The 19,826-nt window shown below is 34.5% G+C and overlaps 1 protein-coding gene across 8 annotated transcripts in view; it reads left to right on the top strand.

Annotated features, from left to right (window-relative positions):
* The window catches only part of Sugct (succinyl-CoA:glutarate-CoA transferase), a 679,655-nt gene that overhangs the window by 305,406 nt on the left and 354,423 nt on the right, over positions 1-19,826 (top strand). For all 8 annotated transcript variants that reach the window (XR_013435050.1, XM_005319213.5, XM_021722294.3 and 5 more), the window contains one exon: positions 1,027-1,124. Coding sequence is in view for 7 of the 8 variants with exons in the window: in XM_005319213.5 (XP_005319270.2) it covers positions 1,027-1,124 (98 nt within the window). In the remaining variant the exon portion in view is untranslated. The remainder of the gene's footprint in view (positions 1-1,026; positions 1,125-19,826) is intronic.

The raw sequence follows: 19,826 nt of genomic DNA, 5'->3' as shown, positions 1-19,826 counted from the left end.
CCATTAAATGTTTATATTGAAAGCAAATACATAATAAAGGCAGTGAAGTTTTCTGTAGGCCACATGGCCTGCCCCCAACCCATAAATGCACCTTCTGACTTTCCAACACAACTGCCAAACCCTGCCTCCACACATTCTTTTCAAAACGTCTTTTCCATTCCAAATCCACTTGGTACTTTCATTATGGTCTTGTTAAAATTGCAAGATGTCCAAAGGGATTTGCAAGATAGATTTTCCCTTTAGTGAGAAGCAGCAAAAGAGGAAGTATATAAAAGCATTTCTAGTCAGTATTTCTTCAGGGAGACATACTAAAGAAAAGTAGTGTCACTCCTATAGGAAGAAGATCTTTTAATTTGATGTCATTTTAATGGTTAGCATTTGGGCAAATGTATGGCTTTCCCTTTATTTTAGCACCTTGTACAACATCCTGGATAGTACTATTGGGACAGATAATATTATTTTATTTACATGTGGAACAAATAAGTGAAGGTACCTATAAGATATATGTTGATTGTGGGCTTCATGTAAGGGCAGGCATGTACTTAGGATTTTGGTTCATAAAATTAGGTCAGTTTTATCTGATTTTGAACCTCTCTCCATATTTTGTTCAGATAAGACTTTTTGCGGATCTGATAACTCTTCTCATAATCTCATATATGAGTACAAGATATTATGGAGGTCTGAAAACTTTTTTTCTGTGCTCTCATTGTAGGCGTATATACATAAATGTAGTGAAACCTTATTGTAAATGACAAACCTATTCATTGGCATGACCCATCCTAATTGTGTGATTGTTTCTTCCATATCCCCTTGTTGAGAGTTATAAAGATCAGAAAGGAATGGTCTTGGAAGGGACACTTTCATAACACTCTAAACTTCTCTTTGTGGGTTTTTGGATCTGAATGAACATGTGAGAGGTTTTTCCATGTTGAAAATTTCATCATATTACTAAATTAGACCCAGTCACTAGGATCCAGTAGGATTTACAGGTACATGAAATACTTTGCATATATTTTTCCCTTTTAGATCTTGAATTTGCCTGAGTTGATTGATGATTCCAAGTATAAAACCAACCATCTTCGAGTGGAGAATAGAAAAGAGCTTATTAAAATACTATCTGCACGGTAAGCTTGGATCTAGTACATATACATTTAAGAATTAATATGCAATAATAATTTATTTGGTGTTTTGTGGAGTCTTTTGTGCTTAGTGAGATTGGTTTGTAATTCTCTTCCACTTCCCAAAATTGGGTTAATGGAAAGCTATTTTAAAGCTATGGTTTTCTCTGTTGTTCAAAGACATTTGAAAGTATTTAAATGTTTTATTCAGTACTTAGTCATAATGATATAAATAAGTCACAATGACTTGAATCAGGTTTCCTCTCTGTGGCTTATAACTGTTTGGATTTAGTATATCATACATAATAATAACAACAATAATAATTTAATATTATTTTGGTTTTTTACTGTGTTAAATGCTCCATACATTATCACTTTTATCACTTATAATCATTGCCTGAGGTAAGTTTTATTATTCTCATCTAACAGATACGGAAACTTTGGCAAACAGAGGGAAAACCAAGAGTTTACTGGTTTTTCTGAATCGCTTGTGTGAATCAAGATGATGATTCTGGGCCATTGAAAATACCAGATTGAGTTATGAGTCATAAAAGATTAATGTTATTTAATGACAGTACTTAATTTCCAAATTATCCATTCATGTCAGGTTATGCTTTTGTATTGACTTTGCCTCAAGGGGGGGAAAAAACCTCTAAACCCCAAAGTAATAATTCCTACTGTATCATAAAAGTTTCACTTTCATTTGCTTCTAAACTTCTCAATCCATAGATACAGTCTTTGTGGATTTTTCAGATCCAAAATGCCCATATGAAGAGTTCTTCCAATTGAAAATTTGTTTTAATCATACAAATAAATTAGGCCTTTTTGTTCAAATACCATATCCCATCTTTTGAAAAGGCCCACTTATTTCTATGTAATATCTATCAAAGTTCTAAGAAAATATAATTGTGCTAATGTTGCTTTTTTGTTGTTCTCTTTATATTTTGGGATTTGTACATGAAATTATGAGTTAATATTCATTTGCTGATTTTCTCTTTCTGGATTTTAAATATTTCTCTACACGGCCTATCCTCTATGTACCAAATGCTGTTCATGTCAATGGGGACTCTGTGTGTGAGATTGATACCCACAGAACAGGGGAATGAGAATTGTGGCCCCTTTCTTGGTCATTAGTTAAATACGATTCTGATTCTACCGCAATGCCCCAGAGCCCTCAATGATTAACCTTTCTCTACATGAGAATTGGCCATTTATTTCAGCCTTTTGCCTCTTTGCCTCTTAAGCATTTTAAATTCATTTAATTCATTGATATGACTTTTTCCTTTCACACCATGGTTACCAAGTTTCAATAATAGCCACTTGTGAGAATCTTATCAAAAGCTCTTTGATAGTCTAAATAAATTATGTCCACGCTGTGAGAAGAGCAGATCCCAAGAAAAATATAAAAACTAGGCAGATATAAGTATCCTCCCATTATTTAGTTGCCAGCACTTTGATAGCTTCAGAAACCACAGAGTTAAGTCATTGGTTTCCTATGTCCTCAAACTTTTATTCCTTGCTAAATTCTGTTATAAAATTTCATTGTGCAAAGACTTTTAGCAGGATGTATTACAGATTTTTATTCTTCTTCTTTGGGGTAAATTAGTCTGTCGCCTTCTTTGCACTTTTGTACACACAGAAATGGGAGTCTCAGCATTTTTGAACTCTTAAGGTCTGTTATATTTCTATCAGACTCAAGAAGATCAAGTAGTCACAGTACACTGAAGGAGATGGGGTTAGTCTGAAGGGAGGAAAATGGGGAGGGAAAGCGCATCATCACAGATACTGCTGTTAAAATACAGCAGTCTGTTTGGAGGCCAGGTTCACGCTCTCTTCTACTGGTTTGTTGACATTTTTTGGTGCTGTCTTATGACTTGCCATTTTCTGAGTCTCTTCAGCTCAAGTCTCTTCTCCTCTCTGTGGATCAAACAGTGATGACCAGGGGAGATTAGAGAATTGATTCCTTCTCATTTATTATTTCATCATTTGCTTTTTTGAACAGGTTGGCACTGGATTCATTGGTGCTGCTTATTGCTTGGCTTTCAGAAGTCTTTGCTAATGTATTGAAATTTATCATTTTCATTCTATGATTTTAGGTTTTTTTTCTAGTACTCAAAAACTTTAGCCATTTTCTACAAATTATGAGATTAAATGTGGTCTCTTTAGTCTGATATCCAGGGTTTTCCACATCTCACATCATCTTTCCTGCCTGCTTTTTCTCCTAATCTGCTTCCATAAAAAGGTCCTGCTCCAGCCACACTCCCATTTGGTTTCTTTTGTTTCTTCTCTGGAATACTTCCCAGACCAGGCGTTCTGTGAAGTACAGTCCCGCCTGAAAGGCCAGTTCTACATCTCCATGAAGCCACCCCTGACATCTCTATCTAGGCTCCCTGTCAGGTGACAGCACCTGCAAGAAAACAGGCATTCTTTTTGTGCCATGTATCTAGCCATCAGTTTTCAAACACAGGCACACTCAGTGTTCACTGTTGCTGGGAATGAGTTTGCTTAGGGGTCTGCTTAGCCTGACCTTCTGGTCTTGTGCATGTTGTTTCTCTCATTTCACAGCCACCTCAGAACTTGGGAATTACTGTAAATTTGTTTCATTAAAAACAAAGCCACAATTAGCTCCTAATCACAAAGAGGAAGCAGGGAGAAAAGAAGGAGAGGAAGCAGCATTTGGTGGATGCTAAGTACAGGCCAGATAAATATTATTATTGTTATTATCTTTCCCACTTTGCAGATGAAAATTCTGAAGTTTAGGGAGGTTATTCCTAAGTACAGGCACATAGTAAATATTTAGAAATGAGACTCAGAAGTTCATGCCTTTTTCATATATCACAATATCATATTACTTCCCTGAAGTGGTACATGATGTTATTGTGTCCTTGTTTGTTTATTTGCTAAGTCAGTATTTACTGAGCACTTACTACATGGCAGCACTTTTGCTAGCCTACCATAGGGATAGAGAAGTGAATGAAACAGACCAATTAAGTTATTGAACAATAATTCAGGGAAGGGAAAAAGAGAGTGCCAGAAGTTGGGAGTGAGGCTGGGGCTTTTGCATTTAGGTTGGTTAGGAGGACCTGTCTGATAAAGTGACATATGATCAGAAGCCTGCAGAAAATGAGAGCAGGAGACTTGGAAGACATCTGGGAGGAGCATTCATGATAGAGGTGCAAGGTGGAGGGTTAAGGAGTGGCATAGAAGACCTGCCTGTAGGTGGGTGAGCAAGAGAAAGGGTGAGGAATGGGGTTAGAGAGAGTGGGGTAGATGGTAGCAGATCAGGTAGTGAAAGTCACTATAGCCTTATGAAAAACTTGTAAAATAAAGGAATTCTTTTGAGCATAACATGGGTTTAATTATCAGCGAGTTTGGTTTTCTAGACTGAAGAAAGAAGTCTGGAGGAAACCCTGTACCTGTAGAGATGTCAACGTGTTCCAGTGATGTAGAGTCCATAAGGGCTCCTTTCTTATCTGGAGAGACCAGAAGAAATCATGAGTGTCAGTGTTTTTGCTTCTCATTCAATCATTTGCACACCACTTATCAAATATTTATTAAACACCTACTGTGAACCAGAGACTGTTCTGAATATGGCCTTAAAAAAATAGGCAAAAATAACCTGTCCCCTGGACTTTGATTAGGGTGACCCTTTCAGACTTTCTCAAATACATGTTTCCTTTAGTTGTCATTGTCCTTGTTGTTTTGAAACTTGACACAACAACATTTGTTTTGATGAGCCTAAGAAGTTATTCTTCCATATTTGTCATATAACCTTTTCAAAACATTTGTTTTTTGCTTTTGTAAAAAATATTGTAGCTACAGGCTGTGCCTGCTAATCATTTGTTGTCTGTTTTTTAATTTTTTTTCTTTTGAGCATGTTGATATACATGCTACTTTTTTTTTCCCCAGGGTGGTTTGCCAATCACTTCTATAGTAAAAGCATATGTTTAGTGACAGTAGCTACATTACCATGTGGGTGTACCATGTTTTTGCCTGTTGTCTGCTATTAAACACTACATCATAGGCACTTTTCCTCAATGCTCATACACATTTTCCTCAGCTTATATTTTTACTTTAGAAAATCTTTAAAATATGTAAAAATGTAGCAGGATTTGTGAGAATGAATTAGCAGTGCAGATTACTTTAAAAATAAACTCTAGGAATGATGGATTCACTGCATTTATTAAAAAAAAATCTCACCCTGTAAACCATATTTGATCTCCAAAACTGAAACATTTATGGATTTTGACAGAGTCTGTTCTCTTAAATAGACATATGAATTTCCTCTTGTGCTTCAAAATCTTACTTTGAAATATTTATCTTGAGCAATTTTGAATATTTCCCTCTCTGTCCATGATAAGCATTCATTTAAAATATTGAGAATCAGGTGTTCTCTTTGTGTGCTACAAAACTCATAGACTTTTAGAAGTGCCTGTTAGAGATGTACATCACTTACCTCATTTGTCTGTTGTTCTTGCTAAGTACAGTTTGAGGCTGCTCTCTGATAGCATCGGACACATTCCGGACAGCAGCTGCCTGTTTTGGTCATCAACTATGTTTTCTACAGCCAGCACACACAATTCCCCTCAAGTGCTCTCAGGTGTTGCTATTCCCCAACCATGCCTGTGAGCAAGTCTTTCTTAATTTTTTTTTTTTTTAACGTGGAAGACTGTCCCCTTGAGCTTGCCATTTTATCCAGAGTGTTGCAGAAAGTCTGTTTACCCAGCTGCTAGCACTGAAACCTAGGTACAGCTAAAGCATATTAAAAATCCCTAGCTAAAACAAGGAAAAAGAAAAATTAATAGAAACTAATTCAGGGCCTTATAAAGCAAAACTCCTTATTTGCAATGCTAAAGAAAAACAAATTCTTAACCCTGTGCTATTGACACACCGGATGAATGATAGTTAGGCATTCAAGAGAGAGATGGAAAGTTGTGATGTCTGCTGAATCTGAGTAGGATAAACATAATGTATTAATGATTGGGGAGAGATAATAATAAGATATGAAATGAGGATGAAGGAAAAGAGAAACGGTGGAGAAAATACAAATACAATTCATTTTATTCTTTACTCTTTCTTCTCCTTGCCAACAATTTATTAGCCACTGACGGTGTACCCTGGTCCTGTAGGTAACAAACATGAAAGATGAAGCTTAGGTTTTTTGAGGAGTTTATGGCTTAATCAGGAAACAAGTAAAAGATGGTTTTTTTTGTTTTTTTTTTGAGTGAGATAGCTTGTTTTTGGGAAGTGCCAGGGTTAAAGTAGGCACACTGCCTTCTGGGGTCCAGAGAGGGGGCAACTACTTCGGGTGTGCGTACATCAGGGAATGCTTCCTGGAAGCCGTGCCACTTCAGATAAAGAACAAAAAAATGGGGCAGGTGAAGAAAAAAGTTAATTTAGAGAAAGAAATATTAACCTGATACTGATAGAACTTTTAAATTTGTAAAAAATGTTACCCAAGTAGAGGGAGTATATATCTAAATGGTCCTAGCAAAACTATTTCTAAATATTTGGTTACATGGACTCCTCATAAATAAAAGTAACAACATTAGATAAATTTGCCTTTTCAAATATCATGGCAATTTATTTATTAATTAAAATCAATAATTTATTAAAATTATAATTTTTGGTTTTCAATGATTTGATTATTTTCTTAAACTAAGTTTGTGATATATAATATTTATTTATTATAAATATTTACTTATTTTTCAGTTAACTGTATTATAATATTGTGAAATTAAATGACATATTTCAGGACCTTTGAAACAAAGATGCTAAGTAAATACTTGTTGAGTTGAAATAAGGGTTTATTAAAGACCTTCTAATCTGATCATTTTTAAAATTTGGCATCAAACTACTTTTTTTTAAGAGAGAGTGAGAGAGGAGAGAGAGAGAGAGAAAAGGAAATTTTAATATTTATTTTTTAGTTCTCGGCGGACACAACATCTTTGTTGGTATGTGGTGCTGAGGATCGAACCCGGGTCCCACGCATGCCAGGCGAGCGCGCTACCGCTTGAGCCACATCCCCAGCCCCCATCAAACTACTTTTAATAGCCTTGCAGAATATGGTGGAGTTGAACCTGGATCATTTCTTGGCTCTGAAATTTCAGAGGTGTATAATTTAATGTTAATTTTAAAAAAATCCTGACATTTTGATATGATTAGGCAAATTTGACTATTCTTCTTCCCTGCTTAGGTCTTTTGATCCAGAGCTTTAAGGATGAGTTTAAACCATTAACCTTAATACGTGTAATTGCCTCTCCCCCTTGTCAGCATTGTGCCAGCCACACGGAACCATTTAGTACTTCTTATAATGTGGCCTGATCTTTTAATCCTCCATGTCCTCCTGCATGCTTGTTGCTTTGCACTGAAATGTAAAGAGTCTTCATCTTACTGGTCCCTATTATTCCTGTAAAATAAGCACACTTTTCAGAAGCTTTTTCTGCCTCTCTTGTCTGTTGTAGGCAGTCCCTCCTACGCTGCTACATCAAAGCATCTTTCGCACTCAGCTGTCATCAGTCACTTATTTCTCTTCCTCCTTGACAAGACAGTAAATTTCCTAAGGCAGAGACTATGTCTTTTTGATTTTTATTTCTAGTGCCTATTTGAGTTTCTGGCACTCAATAAATGTTCTTTCAGTTAGTGAGTGCATGAATCAATGATGGGTGAAGTTATCCAAGTATAGCAGAACTGGCCAAAGGGAAAAGAGGGAAGATCTCCAGTGTCAAGGCCTACAAAACACAAAGAGAACAGAGGTGGCCAGAAATGACTCTGCACTCATCAAGGAAGTTTGTATCATGATCAAAGAATATCAGAAGGCCTGATTTGGAGACCCTGCTCTTCCATTAACTCTGTGGTCTTGAGCAAGTCATCTGATTTCCCTGAGACTTAGGTTCTCCTATATCTAACATATATAACAATACCTATATCACAGTGAGCCTTACAAATGGGAACAGCATGAAAACAGTACAGTGCTGAGTGTTCAACAGTGCCCAGACTATGGGAGGAAGCTCTTGATTGTAAATTATAAGTTTCCTAATTTTTAAAATTTTTCTTTTCTTGCTTTCTTTTTTTAAATCATTCAAGTTCTATATCATTCTTAGATCCATGAACCTCATGTATTGAAGAGATTTTTTTCTGCCAAACTGTAATTATTATAAGAATCTATTTAATAAGTTTAATTTAACTGTCAATCAGGAATCTTGATTGGGATTACATAACTATGTATTATTATTATTCTGATTTGATTTAATTCTAGCAAGAATAAGGCATGAGATTTTAGTTGGTCTGTAAGGCCTTGTTTTAGGTAGATAAATCGTTTCAATTCTTTTTTTGGAAAAATTAAAAATAGCTCACAGGACTTAGGAATACATTTAACTTGTACAACTTTCCTAATGAAGGTTATTAATAGTGCCCAGTTTTTTGTTTGTTTGTTTGTTTTTAGCCCAGAGTAGATTTTAAGAGCCCATATTTTTTCCCTTTCAAAAGACACTTGTTCCTCAGTGTGGGCAATGGATTTGAAACTTGAACTTGCGAACACTCCACTTAAGTTATTCCTTGCATTTGTGGCTATACTTCTGTAAAGAATGAAATGCTTTTCTTGTGTGTCCTTTAGTTGGTATGCTGTGTTAAGAACCTCTATGAAAAGCTTTAGCCAGGGTCTTTGAACTCTTAAGTTGGATACATCTGTGAATTCTGTGCTGTTTTTAATGGGTAAATTTTTCAAAGTTTTAATGAATATATTTGACCTTCCCAACAGCAATTGAATTAACTTTTTCTATTAAATAACATCTATCATTTCTTTATATTTTTAGTAGGAAATAGACATTTAATTTCTCACATTTAATTTCTATTAGCTCTCTCTTGCCCCTTTCCTCTTTGCTCTTTTCCTAAACCCTCATTTCATTCCTCCCTCCTGCTTTTCCTTCCTTGCCACATCTTCCTGCTCCTTTCCTGCCTTTCACAATTTGAACTGTTTAAAATTAAGTAATAAATGGACATGGATCACTTTCCTAGTTGGGTTTCACTTATTTGTTTGATAAGTTACAAGCACTGGAAGGAACCACCATTCCATTACACAGAGTTTACTGATTTCAGAGATCCTCAGGTTTTATATCATAGATTTTTTTGTATTAAAATTTTGCTCACTATTAAGTTTCAAACAGTACAGGGAGGGTTAAAGGATGAATTCTTATTCTTTAGTGTAAATAAATTTTTAACAGTCCTTTCCTCAAACTGGGTTTTAATGTAGAGTCAGTAGTCATCAAAGCACTGGCTGTCTAAGGTGGGTGAAGAGTTGTGGAATGGAAGAGCAATCAGGAGCTCCAGAGAAGAAGTTCTTCCTCCTGACCCTCTTTCCCAGGACTGGTAGGTTGTGGAAGACTCGGATGAAATCTACCCTTCCCTTAACCTGGCAACCATCAACTCTCCCATGTCTACATGTTTTTAATATACTTAGAGACACTTATTGTTTTTCTCCCTCTGAAACTTTTTATGTTGGTCTATATTCCATAATGACCACATTTTAAAATCTCTCGTGCCAGCCTTCTGCCTGATTTCTATTAGCTTCTTATGAGGTTGCATTTCATTTGATGTATGTATATCTTCAACCTGCATATTTAGTTTTGTAACCTTCCCCCAACCCCTCGTAATGCTTTGAATCATATCATTGTAGGTTTATCTGGCATCCACTGCAGCAGGGCTAATTGGGATAAATGGATCTGATGTTCAGTGAGGGTCACATTTGTTTTCTTATGCATTCTTTGGCAGCTCTGCCATTATCAACTAATAGATGGTCCCTTGTAAAATGTCTATATTTTATGTAGTACATTTTCTAAATGTTGGTTATTTGGAGAGAGATTTAAGTGGCTATGTTTTGTTACTATAAAATCAGCCTGCAGGGTAAAAGGAACACGGCTCTGGAATGCATCCTTTTGGCTCACCACATGCAAAGGGAACCCCTGCAACTCCAAACAAACTCCTCGTGACCAGGGCTCTTTCCACCCTGTTAAGAGAATTCTTTGTGACTGAGAATCAAATGATGTCCTTAAGTGAGTCAGGATGGAATGGAATGTCATCCCACTCCCCTCACCCTCTACTATTTTTTTTCCAGGAGGACTATAAACCATTCCACACTGCCTTTTAGTAGAAAGAATTAGGTGGTGGTTGTGGGATATTTATATGTACGTGTTGGGAGGGGATGATGGTGGGGGAGGGAGTCTAGTAAACTCTATTTCCCTGGATAAAACATTTAATACCCTCATTTCTCCATTGGAACTTAATGTATATTTTTAGATTTATAGAATGTTAGAGCCCTAAACACTTGGGTAGCTGGATAGAACTTTGGATGTCATGAAATTTAACCCTTTCCTTAGTGTAAGAACTTAAATATAACAGTACTGTGGGCCAGAGAGGTTGAAACCTGATGGTAGACTCCACAAGCCAACTCTCTAAAGGCCTTCCTTTTGGGAGGCTGTAGGTTCATCTCTCCAGATTTTTCTGGCTGACCTTGTTTTGCTCTTGACTTTTGAATTGGATGGAGAAACTGTAGTTTGACTAAATCTCCTGATGCTCTTATTTGCTTCTTAGACTCTGCGACTTATTTCCATCCTGCCCAATTTCCTGCCTGCCTGTGGGTCAGACTGAGTTCTATTCTGCAACTACTTTGCCTCCCTCAGCTTGGGTTCTGTTCTTCTCCTTTTAGCTTTGGCTTGCCTGCATAGTCCTTCCTTGGGTCTTTGATCTTGCGTCAACGGATGTTTCTAGTATAAGAGCTGAGTCCTCTCATCCAGTGCTGACAGCTGGCATTCCTGCTGAGTCTTGATTTCCAACAGCTGTCCAGCATCCTGGACGATTCTCTTGTGACCAGCTACTCCCAGCCATCATCACCTGGACAATTCATGGTAGTTTTGGCAATTCATTCATTGCTTTGATCATCAGACTCTATCTACCTTAGTTCTAGTTTAATGTGCTCTCCCCAAAATCACACTGTTTGTTGGTGAGACTTAAATTGGAATTTCTTGATTATCAAAGACTTTTTCTTTTTCTTTTTTTATTTAATTAGTTACACATGACAGTACAATGACCTTGACATATCATACATTTGAATCAGATGGGATATAATATCTCATTTTTCTGTGTATACAGGCTGCAGAATCACATTGGTCATGCATTCATATATATATAAACAATAATAATAATGTCTGCTTCATTCTACTATCCTTCTTATCTCCCCAAACCCTCCCCTCCCCTCCCATCACTTTTCTCTATCTAATCTAGGGTAATACTATTCTCTTTTTTTTCCCCCTCACATCTTTCATATAACAATGAGGGTCTCCTTCCACCTTCCATGCAGTTCAAATGGGGAAGAGAGGAAGAGCATGGGAAGAAGATTACCTCAAAGCCTTTTTTTCATAGTACTCACAAAATATTTGCTTACTCCCCCTTTTTTTTGACTATACATTTTATATTCAGAATAATCCTGACTAGGAAAAGAAAATGAGTGTCATTCTCTTTTCCTACTTCCTTTTTTTTCTCTCTCTCCCACCCCACCCTCTCCCCATGGAAAGTCATATATACACAACTTTTAATCTTTTAATTTATGAATTTGCATTTTCCTTTCTTAATGATCTTTCTTTCCTCTTTTGTGAATTGTTTTTCTTTTCTCATTTGCTAACTTTGGAAAAAGAAAAATCCAGACATTGGAATGTCTGAGTTTATTTAAGTCTCAGTACTCTGTTCAATTTAATGAATGGAAACAAAAAAAGGGAACTCAAAATGCTGGCCTGGATTGAGGTGGCTCTGGGATTGGCATGTATTGGTAACCATTCATGTGTACTGTTTTTGATAAGTAACAGTAATGAATAATCTCAAGCTATTTTCAAATATATCAAAACATAGAAATATATTATAAAATACAGAAATTTAGAACTATTAGAAAACCAGAGAGAAATTGCTAGAAACACAATTGTTATTTAATAATTTAGCATACTGTTATCTAAAATAGAAGAGGGAAAAGAGAATAAAGTTGGTCTCTGAATGTGTACTTGTTAGTACACTTTGTTCACATAATAGTTGTTAGATTAAATACAGAAAGTATTGAAAAAATACTGAATATAATATTAAAGTAACTCTTAAAAATTGCAATTAATAGAATTTCATGTAACAAAATATAAAAATCAATGTACAGAAAACAGTACTTTCCTATATAATCCAAATAATGTAATGAAGGAGAGATTCTTGTATGATTATCAGCAGCAGTAGCAAATACAAAATGCCTAGGGATAATGGTAACAAGATATGTGTGGGACTTAGGTGACAAAATCCCTCCCAAACTATAAGAATTCTTGGCTAACAAGACTGAGTATCATGGATATGTTTATTTTTCTCATGTTAATTATTTAACAAAATTCCAAACATTGTTTCAATGGGGGTATTTTTAGCATTTAACCAATTCTAATGTTAATTTTCAAGAATAGACTAAAAAAATTACAAAGTATTAAAGATGACAATCCCTACTATATATTAGGAAACTCTAATGTTAAAGCAACTGATATGCCTTTTTTTAAAAACTGGAGAAAATATTTCCAACAATAACTACAATAATTGTAGTTATTTTACAAGGAGACCACTAAAATAGACCTGGAAAAGAAGTCACAACAATCTTTGTAGATAACTTGAAAAAATAATTTACAAAAGCTGAGATCTTAATGTTGAATTCATACATTAAAGGATGTCTTACTAGAAGTTAAATATATGCAAATTAAAATGACTGAATTATGTTTTTCTTTTTTAAATCATTCAAGTATTTAATAGTAGTCAATAGTTAGTGGTTACTAATGCAATGTAAATGATAATTAGTGTTACATAATGCATATTAAGATATGTAGATTCATTCCCTGCTGGGGAGAAACATTTGGACAATAGGCATATAAAGCCTTTAAGGTGTCATTCTTAGAGCCTCAATAATTCCATTTCAAAGTATTCATTCTTCATGTGCTACTAAGTTAATCTTTAGAGGAATCAAAATGAAGACAATTTAAAGTGCACAATTGCAAAGTTGTTAACAATAATGTATATTGTGAGGCTTGTAAACATCTGCCATGATGCTAGGAAATAAATATATACTTTGGAATATTGTAAATCCACTAAAAGTTAAATTTATCAAGAATTTCTTATTTCATGGGAAATGCTTTTTATATAATATTAACTTAAAAAGGCAAACTTATGAGCTATCGATGGCCCTCCATATCTCTGGGTTCAATCAAATATGGATCAATTAGAAAAAAATTGTAATGATCATGTACAGACTTTTTTCCTGGTCATTATTGCCGAAACAAAAACCAATTTACATTGTATTAGATACTATAAGTAACCTGGAGGTGACTTCAATTTATGGGAAGATGTGCCTTGGCTGTTTGCAAATACTATGCCATTTGCATAAGTGACTTGAGCATTCAAGACTTTTGATATGCTCAGGGGGGCCTAGAATCAATTCCTCATGGATACCAAGAAACTATATGTTAACAACAACACTATGGAATAGCATCAAAGAAGGAAGCTAGGTTTTAACTCTGGTTGTTTCTGGAAAACATTGTAGGTGATTTTAGTTTTCACATCCGTAGATTTCTCTCTGCTTTCCAAAGTTTTAATATGATCACATTGTTAGTCAATAAATTAATAAGGGGCTGTGGTTGTGGCTCAGTGGTAGAGTGCTTGCATAGTATGTGTGAGGCACTAGGTTCGATCCTCAGGACTACATAAAAATAAATAAATAAAATAAAGGTATTGTGTCTATCTACAACCAAAAACTAAAAAATTAATTAATTAATTAATAAAACCAACAACATTGCAATATAAGCCCATTCTTAAAAGAGAAGTCAAGATTATAATCAAAGTAACCACAAATAAAAAAAAATTCTGTGCTCTAACCTAACTAGTAAGCATACCAGCAATTTTATTCCAAGCTTTTGGTCAGTGAAGGCCCAAAATATCATGGAACACAGAAGTAAAAAAAAAAAAAGGTAAGCAATTAACGCTATTTATGGAAATGACTCCTGTCATCAATTCATGTTCTTTAACTTTCACTTCATGTGAATATCAATGTCAAAGATATCTGTGACTGTTTTCTAATTTTAATGTTATCGTAGATAAATGGCTAAATTTTCATAATAATGTCCTATTCCATTTACTTGCTTTTATCCTTACAGATTGAGAAATTTGTACATTTTCATTGCTTTGACTTTTTAATGGGAGGGAAAGTATAAATTTGGTAAGAGGAAAAAAAAAGCTAGCTCTTATTTGTGTATTACAGAACTTAATTTTCAGTGGTAGAAAGAATGTTTTGATGAAACACAGTCTACCAATGACTTCTGCCATAAGTAGCAGAATCTACTAACAATTTATGCATGCTTTTTGTGGTTGTTTACTGTATTAGTCAATAAAACTTATATACTTATTTTAACAGTAACCATATGAAGCATCTTAAAGCAACATACACATATAAAAACTGTAAATTTAGAAATGTCAGTAATTTTATGATCATTGGTTACCTTATTTTTACTAAATATATGACTACACACAATAGCAATTGAATGTGACATTTGATTAAAATTATTATTTTTCAGTATAATAAAATAAAAAAAGTAAGAGTAGGCTTTATTTTTCCCATTCTGGCTTTAAGCTTGAATTGTTTATTCTATCCTGTGGTAGCCCACCAACATTGCCAACTTACTAATAGTACTTTTTCCCATCTCTTGCATATGTTCCTGAATTATAAGAGTTTAATTGTGAGCCACAAGTGCAGTAATAGGGGTAAAGCAAATCGTGGCATGGTTTAACTAAGGGCAAGAAATAGTTTTTCAGTTTGCAGCTCAGTTAGATTTAAAATTCTAAATGTCCATAGTCCCCTCTGGGCATATCCAAAAAGAAATGAACTCAGGCAATCACCTTTCTCAGAAATATTCTTGAGAGGGAGCTAGTTATATAATTTGGTCCTGGGAGTCTACAGGTATCTGATGGAATGGTCAAAGACTTAAGTTTTATTTGTGTTACAGTAATAAATTCAGAATTCCTATGTCATATGCCTCTGCCATTATTCTCCGTTCCCCCTTCCTTGTCTTTCTCTGCTAATAGTGAGTTTCATAGGTAGCAAGGAAGAAATCAAGCTAACTCCTCCCTTCTTCCTCCAAACACTAGTTTAACTCATGAAACTTAATCAAAGAATGTTTAATTAATGCCAGAACTGTCTGGTATGCTTAAAAATATATATTACTTAAATTCTTACTTTAATTAAGTAACTAATTATATTCAGTAGAAATTTAAGAATCAGAAGCAGCAGAGGGTAATATCTTTATTTTGCCTTAAAGCCAAGCCAGTGGAGATTTGTGGGGACAGGTAATTAATTTGGGAGATGATTCCAAGAAACAGAAATGAGCCAGTAGAGATAGGGGGACATGAGGCAGAGAAACATGCATTGATGACCAGATTATTGTTGTGAGTAGCTGGGGCTCAGGCATCTGCGGACACTGTGAAAACTGTGTGGAACATACACCAGAGGATGGGGGTGCTGGAACATTTATCACCTACCTCCTATCCCCCAGTATGAAGTTTTCCCCCTAGAGGTATAATACACTAAACTCCTATGGTGTTGGAGAAAGACAGGCAAAGAAGAAGCATAGGCATTTGAAATGGGAAGCTGTCTATACTTGGAGTAGGACTTATGGGGCAAGGGATGGAGCATTTCTATCCTCTACAGTTACTGGTGTCAGAGGACAAGAAATGCTGAGTAGAATTGTGGTTAACATAAGATGAAGGTCAAATTAAACTGCTCAAATTTCAATACTTATCCTACACTACTAAGACATTATAATAGTCAAGTTATATAACTTCTGTTTCAGATGATTTTTTTAATCTGTAAATTGGAGTAATAAAAGCAGTGCTAATTTCTATTTCTAGAGTTGTTGGAGAATTAAATGAGAGAATACAGTAGAGTTCCTTGTTTTAGGGGACTGGAAGGTAGCAGTACAGAGTGGTGGTGGATTTTTTGAGTAACAGTTCTGCTAATGAAGTGTAAGTTTTCGCTCTTATTTGGCAGCTACATGTTATGTTGACTTGCATTAAGTCTTAACCACAAACCCCCTATATAAAAAAAAAGAACACAAACAAAACCACCCCAAACCTTGGCAGCTACTAAGTCTTGTTTTTCCTTGTGCCTTTATTATTTCTGGGCTTAAATGCTTTTTTAATATATTCTGCTTAAAACAAAATCAACTCTATTTAAATCAACCTGATTGCTGAGTCTACCAGCTTCTTGTTATTTACAATTCGGATCAACATAATATCATCCAAGTCCCCATTTAGGTTAAAAAATAGAAACCTTCCTCCATGCCCCAAAGTAAAACTGAACTCTCTGGTTGCATTGTTTAAATGCTGGGTGCAACCTTAGCATTCATACATTGGTGTCATTATGTAGACTTCATTTCTCTATTTTATCCACAAAGATATTTTGGGTGACTTTGTTTGTAACTTTGGGGAAATCAAGGAATATTTTGTCCATAGGGTTCCTTTCGTATGCCTTTTTAGTACTAAATCAAAAATAGAAATTAGTTTGGTTTGGTATTACTTGACTTTAAGAAAATTATATTGATTACTAATTCTTACTATTTCCTTTCCTAAACACAAAACAGTTATGTAAAAATCCTTTATTTAACAAAAAAATATGTGAAGCTCCCACTCTGCTAAGCATTATTTTGAGACCCAGGATGACTTTTCAGGAATCCACACCAAATTAACAAAATCCAGTTTCTTATCTCCCCAAATGGGCAACAATGCATCTATACAAGGTTGTTATGACAATTCAGTGAGATAATATGAAAGCAAATAACAGTGTCAGATCAGAGAGTTGCTCAGTATGTCAGTTTCCTTTTCTAGGTTCCACAGAGAGTAAACACAAATAATTCTTTTATTGATAGATTGATCAATGGATCTATCCACCCACACATTCATCATCTTTTGTTACTTCATTATGAAGGGGTGGTATAGTGAAGAGGTGGGTAGATGGGAAGAGCATAGATTCTGGAGCTCATGGTGTTTGGATTCTAATCCTGTTTCTTGCTACCTGTATGACCTTGACAAAACACTCAAACCTGTCTATGCTTAAGATTCCTGATCTCCAAAATAGGGATGATAGTAGTATTTATGTTACAAGATTATCATGATGATTAAATGTGTAATATATGTAAAGCACTTGAAAATGTTGAGAAAAAAGAATACCATGACTATTTCTAAATTTGCAAATTGTTTTTATAGTTTTGTTGATGTATATTCATAATTAATATAATTATATATACATATGTATATAAAATTAGGAGTTCTATTTTTGCATTTATTTATTTCTGTGTACATGTCATACTTTATACATATTGGTTATATATTTACTTTAAATTGATCATATAGTAAACTGTTATAAATATCCCTTAGTAAAATAGGCAATTTTAACTATTTTGTTGGAATTTAGGATAATTAAAATTTTCTATTGCTATTAGAAATATTTTATTTGAATATTACAGTGCAAATGGAGTTGTTCAAACTCAATGAACTGTAGTTATTACTTATTAACAAATTGTTTTAAAGAAAATTTGACTTGATCTCTAGCATCTCAGCAAAATGTAAACATTCCTTTTTGCTACTTAATACAGCATATAATGATACTCAAAATTATTGAGTTTGCATTTTAAAAATAGCATGTAGGACATGTTTCCCTGTGATGATTTATTTTCATCTTTTCCTTTTGAATAAAATATCATTTCTCCATTGATAAGCAGGTTGTGGATTATATAAATTTTTTATCTATGCCATATTGAACGATAGGTAAAGTATGATATAGGGATATTTGGCTTATAGAAGAGAAGATTTGGTGGAAAAGCATGGCTTGTTTAAAAAATCTGAAAGAATGTTATAGGGAAGAATATTAAATGAAGTTACTCAGGACTCAAAAAAGATTAGAGGGAAGAAGTTTGCTGTGGCAGATTCAAGAATGAACATGAACAGCTGTGTTTTCACATTTGCAGAATTGGTTTTTTCACCAGAAAGAAATCTTAGAATCTTCACCAGGGACTGGAAAATAGTATGGGAGGGGTTAGGGAATATGGATATGGAGCAGAAAGATTGGGAAGCTGGAATCCTAAATTAGATTTCCCAAAGTAGATGAGTAGCTTCTGTTAAGTACTGTGTTCCCTGACAGAACACTTATACCCTGTACCTACAAAAGAAGGTTGGGTGACCACTCTTCTGGGTTCCAAGGGCTGAAGGAAACTGCCAGTAAAATTTATTCCACCTTTGGAATCCTTTGAAACCATAAGTAACGTTTCCTAATCTATATTTCTTTTTCTTTTTACCATTTTTATGTTAGTGTATTCTGTACAGTAACAAAATTATGTTCCCTTTCCTAAGGCTATTCATGCATGGAAGGCACCCAATGAGAAAATGGGTAAATCTGTACAACAGTAGATTTTCATACTTCATTTGAAAATTTCCTTTCTTTAATAAGTTTAAATTAAATTCAGTAGAAACATATTAAAAACAGGATTTTAAACAAAAAAATTAAAGAGGGGTTGTAGGCCTCTGTTTTACGGTGTATTGTTTTTCATTACCATGTACTTGAATTCAGATTATGTTTGATACATTGCTAATAGTTGAATGTGTACTTTAAGTGATTTTAGCTTAATTATTGGTCTTTTTTAGGTGTGTCAGTACAGGACAAATAGATTTTAGAGGAATAAGTGTCACAATGACATTCCCAATAATAATACCTAATTTTTTATTTAGTGTTTCCTTTCACATGCTGGGCCCTAAAATGAGTTTCATTTATGTTGCACATATTTCCTTTACCCCTCACAAAACTTTTACAAGGTAAGAATTATTATTATATCTTTATCATTGATTATGAAAATAAAGTTTAAAGGATTTAAGAAAAATTACATATCTATCACCTCAGATAGTTTATACCATTTTTGTTTTGGTGGAGAGAACATTGAAGATCTCCCTCTTAACAACAGTTCAAGTAAAAAACAGGATATTGTTAATTATAGTCACATTGTGTTTGATTAGCTCTCCAGAACTTATTCATCTTGAATAAATGGAACCTTGTTTCTCTTGACCAACATTTCCCCATTTCCATCTCCCCTAATTAGATTTCACATATATGGTTAATCTAACCTAATAGTGATCTCATCTATTTTTATTATATGTGCATAAAACAATTTAATTAGATTATACACACACACACACACACGTATTCACATAGTATGCACATGGTAATTGCCTTTCTGGGTCTGGCTTATTTAAGTTAACATATCATCCTCCAAATTCATCTATGTTGTAAATGTCAAGATTTTTATATATATATACACACACACTAAATGATATTTTAGTGTGTGTGTGTATATATATATATATATATATTGCATTTTTAAAGTTCCTTTATCCATCAATGGACACTTACTTTGGTTGTTTCCATATCTGTGTTTTTATGAATAGTGCTGAAATAAATGTGGGAGTGCAGATATTTCTTCTGAATTTTTTCTTCTTTTATTTAATGTGGTGTTGAGGATCAAACTCAGTGCCTCATACATGCTAGGCAAGTGTCCTACTACTGAGCCACAACCCTGGTTTGCTGGATTATAAGGTAGTTATTTTGAATTTTTGAGG

This window comes from Ictidomys tridecemlineatus, chromosome 2 (assembly GCF_052094955.1).
Source record: "Ictidomys tridecemlineatus isolate mIctTri1 chromosome 2, mIctTri1.hap1, whole genome shotgun sequence".
Classification (NCBI taxonomy): Eukaryota; Metazoa; Chordata; class Mammalia; order Rodentia; family Sciuridae; genus Ictidomys; species Ictidomys tridecemlineatus.
Note: the sequence above shows the minus strand (reverse complement) of the source record. Positions and strands in the feature narration are given on the sequence as shown.